Here is a 17560-nt window from a genome sequence, read left to right as displayed (position 1 = left end):
TTGCAACCTGCAGGTTTGATCCAGTGCAAGTGGGTATTTCATCAGTGGCAGAATCTTGAGTGTCTAGAATGACCAAGCCTTGAGAATGAGGAATTTAAGGAACCCTCAAGGTAAAAGGAGAGAGAAAGCAGTGTCTCTTTTATGAAAAACCAGAGGAAATGATTGAAATCCTGTTACTTAGTATAGTAAATTGTACTAGAAGTCATTCAATTCCTTTATAAGTCTAGGGCCTACTCTAGTTGCAAATTACAACACTAAAGTAAGTTTTAACTAGAGTAGGTCCATTTGAATCAGTGGGCCCAAAGGAGGAATTGACTCACCAAATCCCCACTGATTCAATGGGCCTACTCTAGTGCAACTTACTATGATCAACAATAAAAGCCAGTGTGCTTTGAAGCAGATTTTATTTTTCTGATTTGATGTTGGATCCACGCTTAGGTACACAACCGGACTGGCTGAAGTATGTATCTATGGCTAATGGCTAATGTAATACAGTGGTGCCTTGCTTAACGACCATAATCTATTCCAGGAAAATCACCGTTAAGTGAAAACATCTTAAAGCAAAAATAAAAACCCCATTGAAATGCATTGAAACCCGTTCAGTGCATTCCAATGGGGTAAAAACCCACCGTCCAGTGAAGATCCTCCATACTGCGGCCATTTTCACTGCCTGTATAGCGAGGAATCCGTCCCTAAACACAGCGGGGAGCCATTTTAATCACCTGGTGGCCATTTTGAAACCACCGATCAGCTGTTCAAAAATGTTGTTTTGCAAAGAATTGGTTCCCGAAGCAGGGAACCAATCATCGCAAAGCGAAATCCCCCCATTCAGACCATCGCAAAAAGATCACCGTTTGCGATCGCAAAAAGATCATTGTTAAGTGGTTTTGTCATAATGCGGGGCAATCGTAAAGCGAGGCACCACTGTACTTGTAGGCAAAAATACCAAATGAATCAAAGATCAGTTGCTCCTTTCTAGAGAATGGTAGAGCTGGACATTTGGCAGGTTCTCAGACTAGGAATGAGTTATCACCTAAACAGTGCCACCTTTCTTGCTTTGCACACAAAAGGAAAGTAGCCCTACCCATGCCCTATCAATGAACTTACATAGTTCACTGGTAGGGCATGGGTTTTATATACAGGCATCTCCAGATACAAGGTAGCTTCATCCACCTCGCCTCTCCCAAATTAAAACAATCCTCTGTGGGTGAAATTAATTAAATATTTTTTGGGTACTGATGAAAGGATGATTTTGTCAGTTCTTTAATGACAGTAGGTTAATTTGGGGGAGCCAAGGGGCAAACTACATGGTGCACATAGTTCTGTCTGCCAACAGAGGGCAGTGGCCATGGAGCTCAGGGAGGACCGCTGGGTGATGCTGCCTCAGCCTTCTCAATGGAAAGATCAACCCTGCCTTTTAAAATCTCTATATTAAGCAGCAACCTGCAGCCCAGAGGGAAGTCACTTTGAACGAATCTGCAAAACGTCTCACAAAGCAGCCTCTCCTAGCGTTCCATTAAACTCTACTGAGATATTTTTCTTTTCTGCAAACTTTTGACAGGTAGTTAGCTAGGCAGTGATTGAAAACCAGCGTAGAGTTACAAATCCATTACAGGTGTTTTGGATAGAAGTGCAAGTTTAGTCCAAGTCGTATTGTTTAGAGGAGGGGAGCAGGAGGAACAAGTGAAGTTAATGCAGATGATAAATAAGATGAGCCATATTTTATGACTGCAATTTTGAAGTCACTTGCACTGGAGGCATCTCACTGCAGCTGGATGATGGCAGGCTGTATTTATTTACCATTCCTAACCAAGATGGTAAGTCCAGAGCTGCTCCATGTTGTGCTTAAACTTGTGTGCTTTTGGCTGCCAGATTATTACTGCAAAGCACACTATCTTTTTCTCCTTGTCCTTTGCTTTAAATTTTTTCAAGGCAATAAAAACAGAATAGGCACTTGAAAGGATAAGAGAGCTCAACAACCAAATGAGAACATTTCCTAATTTTAGGAAAGGTACATGGGAATAATTATTTGATGAATAGCGAAGAGATTATTCTTTTTTCCTTATCCTTTTAAAAAGGGAAATAAGTATGTGACATTTTGCTAAAGATTTGTCTGAAGGTTAATTTAAACTTTCCCCCCTTTTCCCTTCCTTTTCAGATTGTGGCAATAACAACCTTCTGCATTCTTCTGTATTTCTATAAGATAAAGGACATCAAGCATCTTGTGCTCTTGTTAGCAATGGTCGCACTGCTAGGTAAGAATATGGTTCATCTCTAGTCTTTTGTGTTGACATGCACCCTGGTCTCTGAAAGGGTGGGCCAAGACATGTTGCTGCCTGAGGCAGAGCAGTAAATGGCATCCCCACAAATTATCCACGTCAAGAAACATGCATATACAGTGGTGCCTCGCTTAACGACGATAATCCGTTCCAGGAAAATCGCTGTTAAGTGAAAACATCATAAAGCAAAATAAAAAACCTAATTGAAACACATTGAAACCCGTTCAATGCGTTCCAGTGGGGTAAAAACTCACTGTCCAGCGAAGATCCTCCATAGTGAGGAATCCATCCCTAAACACAGCGGGGAGCCATTTTAATTACCTGGCAGCCATTTTGAAACCGCCGATCAGTTGTTAGAAAAACATCGTTTTGGGAAGAATCGGTTCCCGAAGCAGGGAATCGATCATCGCAAAGCGAAATTCCCCCATTTAGACCATCATTTTGCAATCGCAAAAAGATCGTCGTAAAGCGGGGCAATCGTAAAGTGAGGCACCACTGTACTCAAAGCCAACCAAGTCATTTGGGTACAGGAGACAGAAGCTCTCACAACTAACTTTCCCCATATCTGGCTATAAAACCAGACCAACTTAGATAGCTAAAAATCTGCTACCTGTTCATAGTTCTCAGAATCTGATCCCTGAGGCAACCACTTCATTTTGTCTAATGGTAGGGCCATCCCCAAATAGCTAGCTCTTTGGGATCTCTTGTGGTAGTTGATTCCAGAATTGAAAGCCGAAAGAAAGTAATTATAGCCATATGCTGGTCTTCCCCGCAGCATTTTTGCCTGCTGAGGAAGTTCTACTGGAATACTGTATACCCTCAAGTCCAATCTGACAAGAAGCTGTGGATCTATAGAGCAGACTTGGATCCACGCATCCAAAGGGTTCACCCACAAAGTTAACTCTGATCTTGTGGAATGATGGTGGGTTTCTAAACAGTGGGGATGGCTTTGAGACACCTGTGTTATTTATTTTGGAATGTATATGTTATTCATCATTAGTACTGCCCCCCAGGTTGTGACTGTGTGTTAGTGTAGGAAGCTGGCATGTTGAAGCAACTTTTAAAAATGTCTTATTTATTAAATTTTCTATATATCCATAGCGGTTAACTCCAAGAGTGGTTTAGCATCAGGAGCTTCCAAACAAGTTGGTCCACCCTTTGCACATGCAGTACCGCTTGGGCAAAGGCAGGACCTGTGATCTTGCTGCATTTAACTTTTGACTGCTTTGTCTCAGGAGACATGGATTAGGGCTTGTCCACATGGAGGTGTTGTCCCTGCCAGTTGCTCTGGCTTATTCTGTTGTTTTTTAAATTGCAGATTTATTTATTTATTTATTTGATTTATATCCTGCCCATCTGGTATATTTATACCACTCTGAGCGGATATATTTGAATATATCATCCTGCTTAGCAGAGGTTGGGGGAAGTGAAATTATTTTTTTAACTGTATATAAGCTATTGCTGATGTGCTGCATTAGTTATAAAAAAATAAAATGTATTTTCTTTGCTGTGTTCCCGAAGGCTTTCATGGCTAGTATCCAATGGTGGTTGTAGGTTTTTTGAGTTGTTTGGCCATGTTCTGGAGATTTTTCTTCCTAATGTTTTGCCAGGCTCTGTGGCCGATATCTTCAGAGGACAGGAGTTAGAACTTTGTCTGAGTTCTGGTATAGTGTATGGGATAGTTGAGTATTTGTAGCTGTGGGATCAGCTTTTTGTCCTTTTCAGGAGATTGTGTGATTATGGTGATCAATGTGTTTTTTGTTATGGGTGTATTGTTGTGATAAGGGGGAGATGATCTGTCACTGTGATTGATGGGTGTTGTTAGATAGTATTTTTGTGTGCAGTGATCTCCGGTCCTTGTGGTGTTTGTTGACCTTTTTTGCAGGCTGTATTTTTCAGTGCTGGGAGCCAGGTTTTGTTGAGTTTTAGACTTTCTTCTTTTTTGTTGAAGCTGTGCTCATGTTTGTGGATTTCAGTGACTTCCCTGTGTAGTCTAACATAATGATTGCTGGTGTTGTATTTTGAAATAGGATTTCATGTCCAGCTTGTTTCAGGGTATGTTCAGCTACTGCCGAACACCAGCAATCAGGAGTGGGTAATTTTGGAGGATCTCAGGGCCATTCCTGATACCCTTGCAGTTGCACCCTCCCATTTTTAAAACTAGAATTGTTTAGATTTTTAAAAGGGGGGTATTTCAGGCCTTTGAAGTTCCAAAATGTCCTTTCAATGTCTAATCATGCCACCCAGAGGCTTTTAGGAGCACAACTATTTTGAAACTGATTTTGGAGAGTATGGTAGTATTGGAGTGGTTTGGTGGACCACACTTTCCCCACTTCTCCCATAAAGTGCACTAGATGCTGGTATCAATTCCCGGCGTTTTGTTGGTGTTCTTTGCTTTTGATAACATTCAGCACTAAGGCAGGAAATTTTGGGCACAGTTTTAAAGAAAAGAAAAAAAAAGTTCAAAGCTATTCAAAGTACCTTGCTTAGCATATTTTATCACAAATGCTCTTTTTCTACTGAATTCAGCTTGTGCAAGAGCAAAACCTTGGCGATTTCTAAGCACCTCACAATTTTCACAGAGCTCATATTGCTTCAGCTATGCTGGTTTTCCACTGCAGCTTCCTATACTAAATGCACCAAGTGTGAGTGACAGGTGTCTATGAATACCCTATCCACTCATGGAGGAGCCCTGACTGGATTGTGCTTTCCCAGTATATGTGAACTGCTGGTGAAAGGTACAGGTCTGTCCTCCAGATTTTGACCTTGCTGCAGCAAATACTAGTTGTAATTGGTACAAATTTGATTGCCACATTAAGTTCAAACTGGTGTTGGAGCAGCTGCCGGCAGAGCATTTGCGCAGGTAATCTCGTGCTGCTTTCAGATGTCTTCTTGACCAAAGAGCTTGGAAAAGTTAGCCCTTCCCAACCCACAAGAGCTGAGGGGGAGCAGCAAGTTGTGTCATGCTTTGCCCACTGAGGTAAAATTACGCTGTCAGTGCCCAAGCCAAACAAATTATTTAGGCACATGAGATAGAGAAATCCCAGAAGCAACACTGCTCATCCCAGCCAAAAAAATATAACCACTGCTTCCACCAGTTCATTAACTAACCATTTGCTGTCTTTCTGTGACCTCAAAAATTTGAGACAGCCACCCTATTCTGCCACAAGAGCCCATGCCAGAAAAGGATGGCGCGCTGTGCTTCGCCAGCGTAGATTCAACTTCGCTAGGAAGGTTCAGCAGTAAGTCTGCTCTATTTCTGAACACAGAATAGGAGGCCATATTTCACTTTACTCCCCAGGCAGCAAAATGTCTCGAGCTACTCTGTGCTGTCCTATCTCCCCCACTGGCAATGTGAATGCAAAGGATAAACCAGCAACACTCACTGTGCCTTTCCCCCCAAAAAAAATTTTTTGTGAAAACTCAAGAGTTCTGGGAGGATTTTTCCATCTCTGTGACCCCTATGTACAAATTGCCATAAGTCCAGGGGGTGTGTGTGGAGAAAGTTATGGGAGGATCCTTTCACATGTCTGCCACACCAGTCTTAATAAGCAGAGAGGTCTGTGTTTCATGGGCTGGGGAAAGGTTTTATTTACCCTGGAATGGGAGCAGAGAAGTGTTACCGTTTAAATGCAGCTCTGGAAACTGACTCATCGAGAAGCACCTTGCTTCATGCCTAATCTGGAATTTACAGCATGGTGGATTGGCGAGGCGAAATGGGGGTGGGGAGGAACCTGAGTAAGGTTTCTCCACTTCCTGCTGTTGCAAGTGATGTCCCTTTTCAGCTGCAAAGTGAGGGTCTGTTATGGGAGTCAGCAAAATCAATTCATCCCTCTTTTTTTTTTGGTGCTGCATTTCACCAGAAGAGCAATTTCAGTATTTAATATTTAAAGAGGCTCTTAGGGGTGTCCTATGCCTGATCGTTAAACTTATATAGAAGCTGGATGGAAATAGTCCCGCCAGCCTCTGATAATACTGTCAGCTTTAATGTCTTCACCTTCCAGCAATATAGCTGTCAGCAGGAAGGACGGAAATGGCGAGTTTTATTAGGAAATTTTTATTTTACACCATTTGACTCTGTTTCCACAAAGTCTTGTGCCAGCATGGAACACACTGAGTTTTTTCTCCCATTATTTCACCTCAGCCCCTACGTTTGATCTAAGAGTTGCAGGCCAGTGTTTAATATTGATGCTGCCCCTGCAAGAAAAGGGCAACCACACCAAACTGTGGGGTGGCATTGGCTGGCATGTTCTCCTTTCCATTTGCCTGTTAATATTTGAGTCTGTCTATGTCATGTATGGATGTGAGTATTGTTATTGCTGGAGGCTACATTAAATGGTTACTACAAATAAGTTAGGAACCATTGGACGCTCCCACATGGACCGTGTGGAATTATGGTTAACTTTGCTTACTCCCAAGTAACTCTGCATAGGTTTGAGCTTGAATCCTGTTGAAGTCCTTGGGCCGAGTTAGTCCTGATCCTGGTGCTGTCTATTTCAGTGGTGTCTAAATGCCATTATCTAACAAAGCAATCATATGCATATCTACTTGGAAGTAAGTTCCACTCTGCTCAGTTTAAGTGTTTTTTAAGATTAGGGTAGTATCAAGTAAGGTAATTCTGCTAGGGAAAACCTTTCACCAATGATGTAAATTCCTCTCTTTTTTCATCCTGACATAAATATTACTTCCAGTAGTTTGGTCTTGTGTGCTGATCCATAGTCCATCCTAGACGTTGAACAAGCTATTGAGCCATTCAGCATCGTTTCACCAGCCTACTCTGGTTGTGATAGTAAAGCAGAACAAGAGCAATTTTCTTTGTCTGCTGAAATATTTTTGGATGTAGCCCTTAACCTGGATCTAATTCACACCAATAAGGCCAAAGGAACACCCTACTATCAGTGTTCACCTTGCACGTGCATGCTCTTCACGCTATCCTGGAAATATTCTCCCCTGATGAGGATTTCCGCATTAGCTTCAGTCATTTGAAATCCAAACACCATAGAGATATTTACTCAGTTGACTATTCACAAAAATGTTTCTGTCTTACCCTATATCTGGAGAACTTAAGGTAGGATGTGTTCAAAAGCAACTTCGATGCTAAAAACAATTTAAATAAATTCAGCATAAATAAGACAAAAAAGGAAACAAAGAAAATAGATAAAACAAAATGGAAGAGAAGAGAAAACCCACAATCCAGCGTGCCAGAACCAAGTAACTGGGCCCCTAAAGCTTGGATGAGCGGTCGTGTCTTTAACATGCATCAGAAAGAGGCCAGCATCAGGAGGGCTTCCAGGACAGAGAGCAGTTTTGGAGACTCACTCGAGACACAACAATTTTTGACTGTGATTTTTGTTCTCAGTTTCATAAGAAAGAAATTGAGCAATGGAATATTTAATTATTATGAATGCATGCGTGAATTAGCTGTTCATGTGTTTAACTCTTTCTTTCTCTCCCTCCCTCCCCCTGCAGCATCTGTGACCATTATTTCAGTGAAAGCCGTGGTAGCCATGATTGTCCTTTCAGTGAGGGGAAGCATGCAGCTAACATATCCTATCTTTTATCTAATGATCGTTCTGATGGTAGTAACATGTGTCTTCCAAGCCAAGTAAGTCTTAACAAATAAATGTGTATAGATATTTATAGAGACATATACAGTGGTGCCTCGCTTAACGAGCACACAGTTTAATGACGAATCCGCATAGTGATGCATTTTTGTGATCGCTAATGCGATCGCATTGTGATGTTTTAATAGGCAAAACATCGCATTGCGATGATCGGTAGGTGTTTCACTTACCGATCTTCACATTGCGATGTTTTGGGAACAGCTGATTGGCAGTTCCAAAATGGCCACCGGGTGCAGAAAATGGCTGCCCGCAGCATTTTCGTGTCCTGCCCTCGCTTACCGGGTGGTGAAAATGGCGGCCGGATGGAGGATTCCCTGCATAGCGGTGAGTTTTTCCACAATAGGAATGCATTAAACAGAGTTTATAATCATGATGCTTCACTTTGCTGTTAACTGGCCATGCTGTTTTTTCCTAAATGCACTCGCACATTTGTGGTGGATTTCAGGCCAACTGAAGTGTACTATTTTCCTGCTGCTTTCTCACTCTGACATTTACTGTAGTATTGAGCCCCACAGTCTTTCACTGACACTGAGATCTACTTTTGTAAATTTCTCCTTCACCCCCCCTTGCTTTATATACAAAACAATCCCTCCCACTTCTTTTTATTTCTTGGTTTACTTTCCCCAGAACGGCTGGTCACTGACAGGTGATATTTATGGGTGTACAAGTGCCAGCAGATAATACAGCATTTCACGGGTCATAATCATAGGCATCCTTCAGTCTCGAAAGACTATGGTGACATGCTCTGAATTGAGGAGTGTCCCCTCCAGAGCATGAAGCCTGGGTAAAGTAATATGGAGGATAGGCTGTTACCCAAGCAGCAGATCCCCCCTCTCTACGTTGCTGAAATGGTCCAATGGAAAGGCAAGAGCCAATACAACTGGTTCCAGCAACGTCGCAGGAGTTGGCAGAACGACATGAACTGCCTCCGGGACTCCAGCTCCGGATTTTGCCTCTAGGTTAACTCCTGAAGCCTTTTCCATGAATGGATATAGCCAGAAGGCAGTGGAGGTTTGAAATCGGAGTTTTCCTTCTCCTAGATGGGCTGCCTTCCATGGCTGACGAGCCCCACCTACCCGGCCTGCTCTTTAATAGTGCAGAAGTATGATCCAACCTTTACAACTTTCCTGCCTCCCAGGTGTATGCAATTGGTTTTCCTATTTACCATATTAGGGCCTGAGATACAATCAGAGAATTTGAGAACATGCTCTTTTAAAGCAGAAAGTCCCACCCCCTAGGTCCCACCCCCCAGGCCATGTGGTGGGGGAGACAAAAAGAAAGCCCAGGGGGAAAAAACTCAGCAAATTCTCCATGCAAACATACCTGGCCTTCAGCCTCAGCCCAGCTTCCTAGGGAAAAAGGCCCAGGGTCCTGGGACACGCTCTTTTAAAGCAGAAAGTCCCACCCCTAGGCCCCACCCCCAGGCCATGCCGTGGGGGAGACAAAAAGAAAACCCAGGAAAAAAATACTCAGCAAATTCTCCATGCAAACATACCTGGCCTTCAGCCTCAGCCCAGCTTCTTAGGGGTCAACGTCATCTATTTGAGTTGAATCCCCAGCCACATTGATCAGTCCAACACATCTGAAGGGTACCAGGTTGTGAGAAAAGCATTCTTTTTCAAACTAGGATTCTCTTCTGACTGATTAACCTGACTTTGATGTTTGGAAATTATAACGCCCAGTCTCCTATTGCACTTCAACTGATTGGAAAGTCATATTAGTGTAATAATGTAGTATTGCACTACTAGTGGAAGCAGTGCCATTGTTCAAGTGGTGGGCAGGTTTCTTCGTGGAGAGCACAGTTTTCACAAGGATAGTGCCTGCGCAAACAGCACAGTCATGTTACTGTGTTGTGGGACTTTCCACTCAGTAGGACATTGGCCAATAGGTCCTGAAACTGAGCTGGAGAGTACAGAAGGAAACTGGCTTTTAAGGGCAGTTCTTTGTCTAGTTTACTCCAGTCCTTTCCTGGCAATAGCCTGTGTGCTCTGATAGCTAACTATAAAGCCTGAGATATGTCCCACCTTTAAACTGTGTCTTTCTTGTAAGATTGCAGAGCATGGAATGCTGTTTTTTTTAAATAGTAATTCATTAGCAGTATTCATTCCCCCCCCCCGGTTTTGATAATTATTCACTATTTTCCTGTTAAGGTTCATCAGTTAGAAAATAGGCATGTGTACATGGGCCAAAGAGTTGCATCCTTAAACACTTATATGATAAGCAAAGACCCTGCACTCCTTAAGAATGATGCTGCAGGAAGATCCTGTCTTGATTGGATTTGGAGAGAAGAACCTGCCCTATAGAGCCTATTGAGATGTTAACATTTCTTCTTTTGTATTTTCTCTTTTGTCTAAGACTGGTTTCTGCCCCAGTCAAGCCATTTTTCCCCGTTTGTGAAGGAACTCGGACTTCACTGCCCAGTGTCACTCCAGTGCCTTTGTGCCAGTCAGGGTCAAACTAGCTAAGATTATCATTACCATATTTAGAAGTTATGCTGCCTTACTCTTTGAAGTAATGAAAGAGGTCTAATTGTCCTAACATGAGCTTTCCTCACGACTACATTTTAAAAATTGCTGGTGATTGGTTTGCAGATTGGTTCTTGGGAGGTAAATAAGGCTTCATTTGTTAATCTGATTGCTCAGCATGAAGCTCTGAAGAAAATGTATTGCTGGAATTAAAACTTGCTTTTGCCTTCTGATTACATCAATGTGTTCGGTAGTCCGGCCCTCTGTCTCTTGCTCCAGTTGATTCTTGTTATGCCTGTCATACTCTTCATATTCTTTGGATCCACTATTGCTGGTCTCGCCAACTAACTTCATTTTACAGAAACCGTTTGCTGGGATTGCTTTTGCCCGAGAATCCAGGGCTTGTTGGAGGAACTTGCTAGCTCTTCATCTTTATCCCAGAAATAGACAGCAGTCCAAAACAGACAACAGACCCAAGAGCAAACTGAGAAATTATTTGAAACAGGGTTTCTACTCAGCCATTACCCAGAAGAGGCAAAATGAGTGAAACATTTTTAAAAATAATAAGAAGAAGAAGAAAAGCAGCAGTTCCCCTTATGTCTTGCCTTTGGGCCTCCAAGAGATTATGGCTGGCAATGGTGGCAAACAAGCCCCAGGGCGGCATACAAATGGCTAAAAAAAAAACCCCAACAAGTTATGGCTAAAGTTTCCATTTGCTTAATCATGGTTTTCTTAAGAGCCTCCTGTGTGCACTCGACTGAAATAAGATTTAAACCATGGACTTTGCATATCACACTTCCAGTTGATATCTTGCCCCTGCTTTAAAAGACAAGTTAGCAAATCTAAACTTGAACTTCATTTCAGTAACTCGTTTGAACAGCCCCCCCTTTTTTTTGCAAAATCTTAATTCATTTCTGGTGAATTTCTTCACACCAACATTGGGACAAACAGGCAAAAGTAATGAGGTGTTTGCAGTGCCTTTGAAATTCTGACTATCCTATAAATATGTAGGAATTTTATTTTATTTTATTTTTAAAGTTCCATGGAGATTGCTCAGCAGTGGCTAAAATAACTATATAATCACTCCTAATGTCTAAAACAGATAAGAAGCTGGACTTTGATGTAGCCTTAGGCCATGTGGAGTGTTTTTCTATTTAAAGGATGTACGCCATTTTCTACATGAGACTTCAAAGTTTCTGTATGTAGATTCTTCTCCACCGGTTTTTCTTTCCAATTTGATCTCTCTTTTTTTTTCACTCCATAAGCGTGAAGTGTTTGGAAGCCATGGTAACCATGAAAACTCGGCAAACATGCGGAGTCTGATCATGTTTTGAAATCAAGGACGCATGTATCCAAATAAATAATAAAATAATATAGCGCTCTAGCGTTTGAAGTGCCTGACCTATAAATTATGACAGCCTTGTAACACAGTCTAGATTTATTATCATGAGAACTTAGGAAACAGACCTGTATAGAGTCAGATCATTTTCCATAGTAGAGTATGTGAGTGATCATAGCTCCCCGTTATGACATTGCCCAGGTCTTGAGAACATCAGGAGAGACCTTTCCTTCTGTCCCACCACCTTCTCAGCAGTTGCTCCCTGCCTCTTCCAAGGGAGGCCTGGGTTCCTTCTCCCATCAAGTAAATACGTATTTTAATTAGATAAGTCATTGGCCGCCAATCAACTGATGAAGAAAGACCTTTTAATGTGGCGGCTGTTGTTCTTGTCGTTTTGAAAAGCCTTTAAGTCGTTTTTATTTGTTTAAAATATTTATGCTCCATCTTCGAAAAGTGACCAAGGTGGTTTAAACTATTAATTTAGTATTTGGTTGAATGTGGCAATCTGTTGGACACTTTTAAAATGCTGTGATCTATTTTGTTTTTAAGCTGGCTATGTTTTTTTAAAAAAAATTTATGCTGTAAGTGGCTATCTGTTAGCTATGAGTTCTCCAGGGTTCCTGCAGTAGATTCTTTCTGCAAATTTGTGTGCGAGTTTGAGAGAATGGCTTGACCGTGTGAGTTTGTGGTAGTGATGATGTTTGAGTCAGGAAGTTCCTTAGTCTCTGCATCTGAACTGGTTCTTCAACCTGGTGCCACAGTTTTTAGGAATCTATTGATTTTCTGTATAGGATAAAATATTGCAAGTTTAAATGACTATATTTATATCTTTTTCTTTCACAAATGTGTCCCTTTGTAGTATTCTGCCTTTATTAATTACTGACAATATTTTAAATGGTGTTAGGACTGAGGACATACCTGCTGGGATCCAGATTTAATTGATGCGCCAGACAAGAGTATGTACAGTATATCACAGAAGTGAGTACACCCCCTTACATTTCATAAATATCTTAGTACAGTATATATTTTCATGTGATATATTACTTGGCTACAATGTAAAGCAGTGAGTATACAGCTTGTATAACAGTGTAAATGAGCTGTTCCCTCAAAATAACACCATATGCAGCCATTAATGTCTAAAACGCTGGCAACAAAAGTGAGTACACACCAAGTGACAATGTCCAAATTGACTGTAAGTGTCAATATTTTGTGTGGCCGCCATTATTTTCCAGCACTGCTAAATGCTCTTGAGCATAGAGCTTCACAGGTTGCCACTGGAGTCCTCTTCCTCTCCTCCATTATGGCATCACAAGAGATGATGGATGTTAGAGACCTTCCGCATCTCCATCCATTTCAGGATACCTCACAGATGCTCAATAGGGTTTAGGTCTGGAGACCTGCTTGGCCAGTCCATCACCCTTACCCTCAGCTTCTTTAGCAAGGCAGTACTCATTTTGGAGGTGTGTTTGGGGTTGTTATCATGTTGGAATACCTCCTTGCGGCCCAGTCTCCGGAGGGGATCATGCTCTGCTTCAGTATGTCACAGTACATGTTGGCATTCATGGTTCCCTCAATGAACTGTAGCTCCCCAGTGCCGGCAGTACTCATGCAGCCCCAGACCATGACACTTTCACCTCCATGCTTGACTGTAGGCATGACACACTTGTCTTTGTACTCCTCACCTGGTTGTCACCACACACACTTGATGCCATCTGAACCAAATAGTTATCTTGGTCTCATCGGACCATAGGATATGGTTCCAGAAATCCATGTCCTTAGTCTGCTTGTCTGCAGCAAACTGTATGTGGGCTTTCTTGTGCATCATCTTTAGAAGAGGCTTCCTTCTGGGATGACAGCCCTGGAGACCAATTTGATGCAGTGTGCGGCGTATGGTCTGAGCACTGACAGGATGACCCCCCCTCATTCCTTCAACCTCTGCAGCAATGCTGGCAGCACTCATATGTCTATTTCTTAAATCGAAGCTCTGGATATGATGCAGAGCACAGGGATTCACGTCTTTAGTCAACCATGTTGAGGTCTGTTCTGTTCTGATTGGAACCTGTTCTTTCAGACCACTGTGTGGTCTTGGCCACCGTGCTGCAGCTCAGTTTTAGGGTTTGGGCAATCTTCTTATAGCCTAGGACGGTGAACCTTTTTGGGCCCAAGTGCCCAAACTGAAAAACCGCAGACCGCGGTGGTGGCGGAACCGGAAGTGGCATTGGAAGAGGGAATCCTGGGCATGAAGGTGCCTTGAGACCCCACTCCAGATCCGCCACTAGCGCCAGCTGCTCTGGATCTTGGCCCGCCGCCTGTCGAAGCGCCAGCACCGCAGCTGCCTCCACAGGTTTGGCTGCAGGGGGGAATGATCTGGCAACTTATGGCTCGCGTCCCTGCAGAAAGAGCTCTGTGTGCCAGCTGTGGCATTCATGCCATACAGTAGATTCACCATTGCTGGCTTAGGCCATCTTTATGTAGAGCAACAATTCATTTTTTCAGATCCTCAGATAGTTCACTACCATGAGGTGCCATATGGAACTTCCAGCGACCAGTCTGAGAGAGTGAGAGCAATAACACCTGCTCCCCCTTCTCACCTAAGACTTGTGACACTAACGGGTCTCATGACACCAGGGAGGGAAAATGGTTGCTTGGGCCCAGTTTGGACATTCTCACTTAGGGGTGTACTCACTTTTGTTGCCAGCGGTTTAGACATTAACGGTTGTGTGTTGCGTTACTTTTAGGGGACAGCACATTTACACTGTTCTACAAGCTGTATACTCACTGCTTTACATTGTAGCCAAGTGTCATTTCTTCAGTGTTGTCACATGAAAAGATATACTAAAATATTTATGAAATGTGAGGGGGGTATACTTCTGTGATATACTGTATTTTGTTCATATCACAGGCTTCCCATTGCTATACCTCAACCCTGTGGGCTGAGGTACATTTCTTGCTTGGACTGTGGGCCACCCATTTTTATTTCCTACCCTATCTCAAAGGAGATGGAGAAAGTGTACATGGCTCCCCCACATTCATTTTATTCTTGCTGCAACTCTCAGAGAATGTAAAGAGACCAAGGTCACTGAAGAGCTTTATATCTGAGTCTGGGCCTCTCTGTTTCCAAGTCGACACTCTAAATGTTATACCACGTTAGCATAATTCTTGATGCTCCAAGCTAAATTGTTTAGTTCCTGTAAAATAAAAATATAGTTCCTGTAAATAACAATGTAGACCTACTTGGAAAAACACCATAAGTGGTGCGGAGTAAGAATAAGACATCCATAACAAAAACCTCCCCCAACTTTCGACAGTCTGGGCGAAGAAAACAGGGGAGGATTTTAAGGCATTTGCTCTCTCTCTGCAACCCCGGAAAATCTGCCTAATGGTTTGCCCTTATAAAGGAAAAGAAATAAACTGGTCTACTAAGAACCAAGTAGCAAGACATCTAAACTTTCTCCTGAAGACTCCTCTCTTATTAGATGACCTAATTTCAGTTGAAACCTTAAACAAATCTAATCAGATACAAAAAGTAGTGTTACTGTTCCAAACCAAAAAAACTCCATCTTTGATACTGAGGAAGAGATTCTTATTAAAGAAATAATATTTCCAACTAGAGTGTTTCACAGCCCCAAGATCTATCCCCTCCTCCCAAACCCCACACACACATCTCCTGATATAGAGCCGGCAAGAATAGCAGTGCCAACACCGAAACCAAGGACAGAGTCAGTCATGGAAACTGAACTAATCACGTGGACGGATCCAATGAGGACAGCCATACGATAGATCCGGTGGAGCTAGGGACATCGGCAGCTTTCCCGGGCCCATCAAAGGAAGCAGAATCAGAGATTCTGGTCAGGTTAAAAGAACTGTGCCTTTGGCCCCAGAACTCAGCAAGACCTGTTAATCCACCAGAGGGTAACATACAGGACAATGTGGGACTAAATGACACTGAGGAGATCTCCCTAATTGTTATGGACCAGCTTCCCGTTAGCAGCGGGGGTGGGGGAGAGTCCTCCATGTTAGTAAATGGCACCCCACGGGGTTGGAGCTGCCAAATGTAAAGGAGGGTAGGACCCCACTGATTATACCATCGATATTTGTCCTAGGAGCTACAAATCAAGAGTCATATGGGCAAACAGCCAGTGATACCTCCTTTACCACCTTCGGCATCAAAAAACAGAGCCTCCTTTAATTGCAATGGATGTGTATTCAACGATGGTGATAAAATCTTGGATAATATTGATAAAATGGAATGACAAATATTAATTTCTTCATACAAAATACTCTCATGGAATGTTGCAGGGTGGTTTCGCTGTTTTAACAAATTCCCATGACAATCCCTTCCACCGTCAGAAATTTGATATTATAGCAGTTCAAGAGACTTGGACTGACCAAGAAATCATCCTGCAAGGTTACAGTAATTATTGGGTGAAAACCAGAAGGGGAAAGGGACTAGGAAGGATGGAAGGTAGGTTGGCACTTTTAATTTCACATACTCTAAATTTTAAATGCATAGAGAAACCTCCTATGGGCTCAAGGGCTATGGCAGTAGTCCTGAAAAGTCGGAAAGATGGTTTAATTTTAATGTATATATTCCCCCACTCACATTAAAACAACAAATAACCGAAGTCTGGAATTCTCTAGAGACATATATAACAAATCTATTAGTAGATCACCCAAAAACAAAAGTGATACTTCTGGAAGATTTTAATGCACGCTTCGGCCCTGGTGATACCAGCCTTGAATTTAAGTACAAGGAATTTTTTAGTGATCCGGATGACTCTCATAAATTTCTCCCTTTCCCTAGGCTTTTTTCTATTTTTAAATCTTTGCAAGGACAAGTCCTGAACATCCTTCCAGTGATGGGCAATTTCATTATGGGTTCCTCCTAATATAATCACAATTAGTTCTTTATTTACAATGTTTCTTTGGACTTGTGAAATCAGCTGCAGATTTTGAAGCTTCTTCCCTCATGTTTTTTTAAAGGGTGTAGCTCTACAGCTCACTGAATGTAGTAGGGCTTACTATGGAATATAGGATTGTATTGTATTTCTCTGTGGAGGGAACTAGTTCCACGTGAAATGAAAAGATTAGGAAATTGTTTCATATATGCATGCCTACGAACAAATATTAGGATCTTCCTTCAAGGATGATGCTGATGCTAAAGATTCATCTTCTCAGTTTTCGTAACTGACCGTTCGTAGTTCAGAATAAGTTGCAGTCAGAATATGGATTGTGTCTATTTGGACTCTTGGAATGACAAAAGATAAGTCCCGAAGTTCCCATTGAAATCATAGTTGCCTTAGCCAACCTTCTCTTGTGTGGTGTAGACACTTTTGATAGCTGGGTGGGGGAATTGTGGGAGTTGTAGTTAAATGTACCTGGAGGACGTCACGTCAGGAAAGTCTGTCTTGGGATATCCACTCTTACTGACTTGACTGTAAAAATGCATTGACTTTCTTTCCCCAGGTTTCTGAACCAAGCAATGAAGCTCCATGATGTAACAGAAGTTATCCCATTGAACTATGTGTTCTTTACCATTAGTGCTATCTTGGCAGGTTAGTGGATGCTTCATAAAATTATAGAGTAATGAAGTTGGAAGGGACCTATAAGGCCTTTGAGTCCACACACACACCCCGCTTAATGCTTCAGAACTGTTCCCCTCCCCTTTGAATTTGAAGTGAATTTAAGAGTGTTGCCTTTTGCTCTTGGAGCTTTTATGTGCTTATGCAGCCTTATATAGATATATAGGCTCCTGGTTTTTACTTCTTTTTCACACCCTGGGTCAGGGCTGGAGTACCGAGAGGAAAACTAGTTGAAGACTGAATTTTCAACAGCTGTTGTCAGTTTGGGCAA

General features: G+C 42.2%; 1 protein-coding gene across 2 annotated transcripts in view; it reads left to right on the top strand.

Annotated features, from left to right (window-relative positions):
• NIPAL2 (NIPA like domain containing 2) overlaps positions 1-17560 on the top strand; it is a 50900-nt gene that overhangs the window by 26679 nt on the left and 6661 nt on the right. For both annotated transcript variants that reach the window (XM_020785393.3, XM_078393608.1), the window contains exons 6-8: positions 2159-2255; positions 7749-7884; positions 17174-17262. In XM_020785393.3, the coding sequence (XP_020641052.3) occupies positions 2159-2255; positions 7749-7884; positions 17174-17262 (322 nt within the window). The remainder of the gene's footprint in view (positions 1-2158; positions 2256-7748; positions 7885-17173; positions 17263-17560) is intronic.

This window comes from Pogona vitticeps, chromosome 4 (genome assembly GCF_051106095.1).
Source record: "Pogona vitticeps strain Pit_001003342236 chromosome 4, PviZW2.1, whole genome shotgun sequence".
In the NCBI taxonomy this organism is placed as follows: Eukaryota; Metazoa; Chordata; class Lepidosauria; order Squamata; family Agamidae; genus Pogona; species Pogona vitticeps.
The sequence above is the reverse complement of the archived record's forward strand: the minus strand, read 5'-3'. Positions and strand labels throughout refer to the sequence as shown.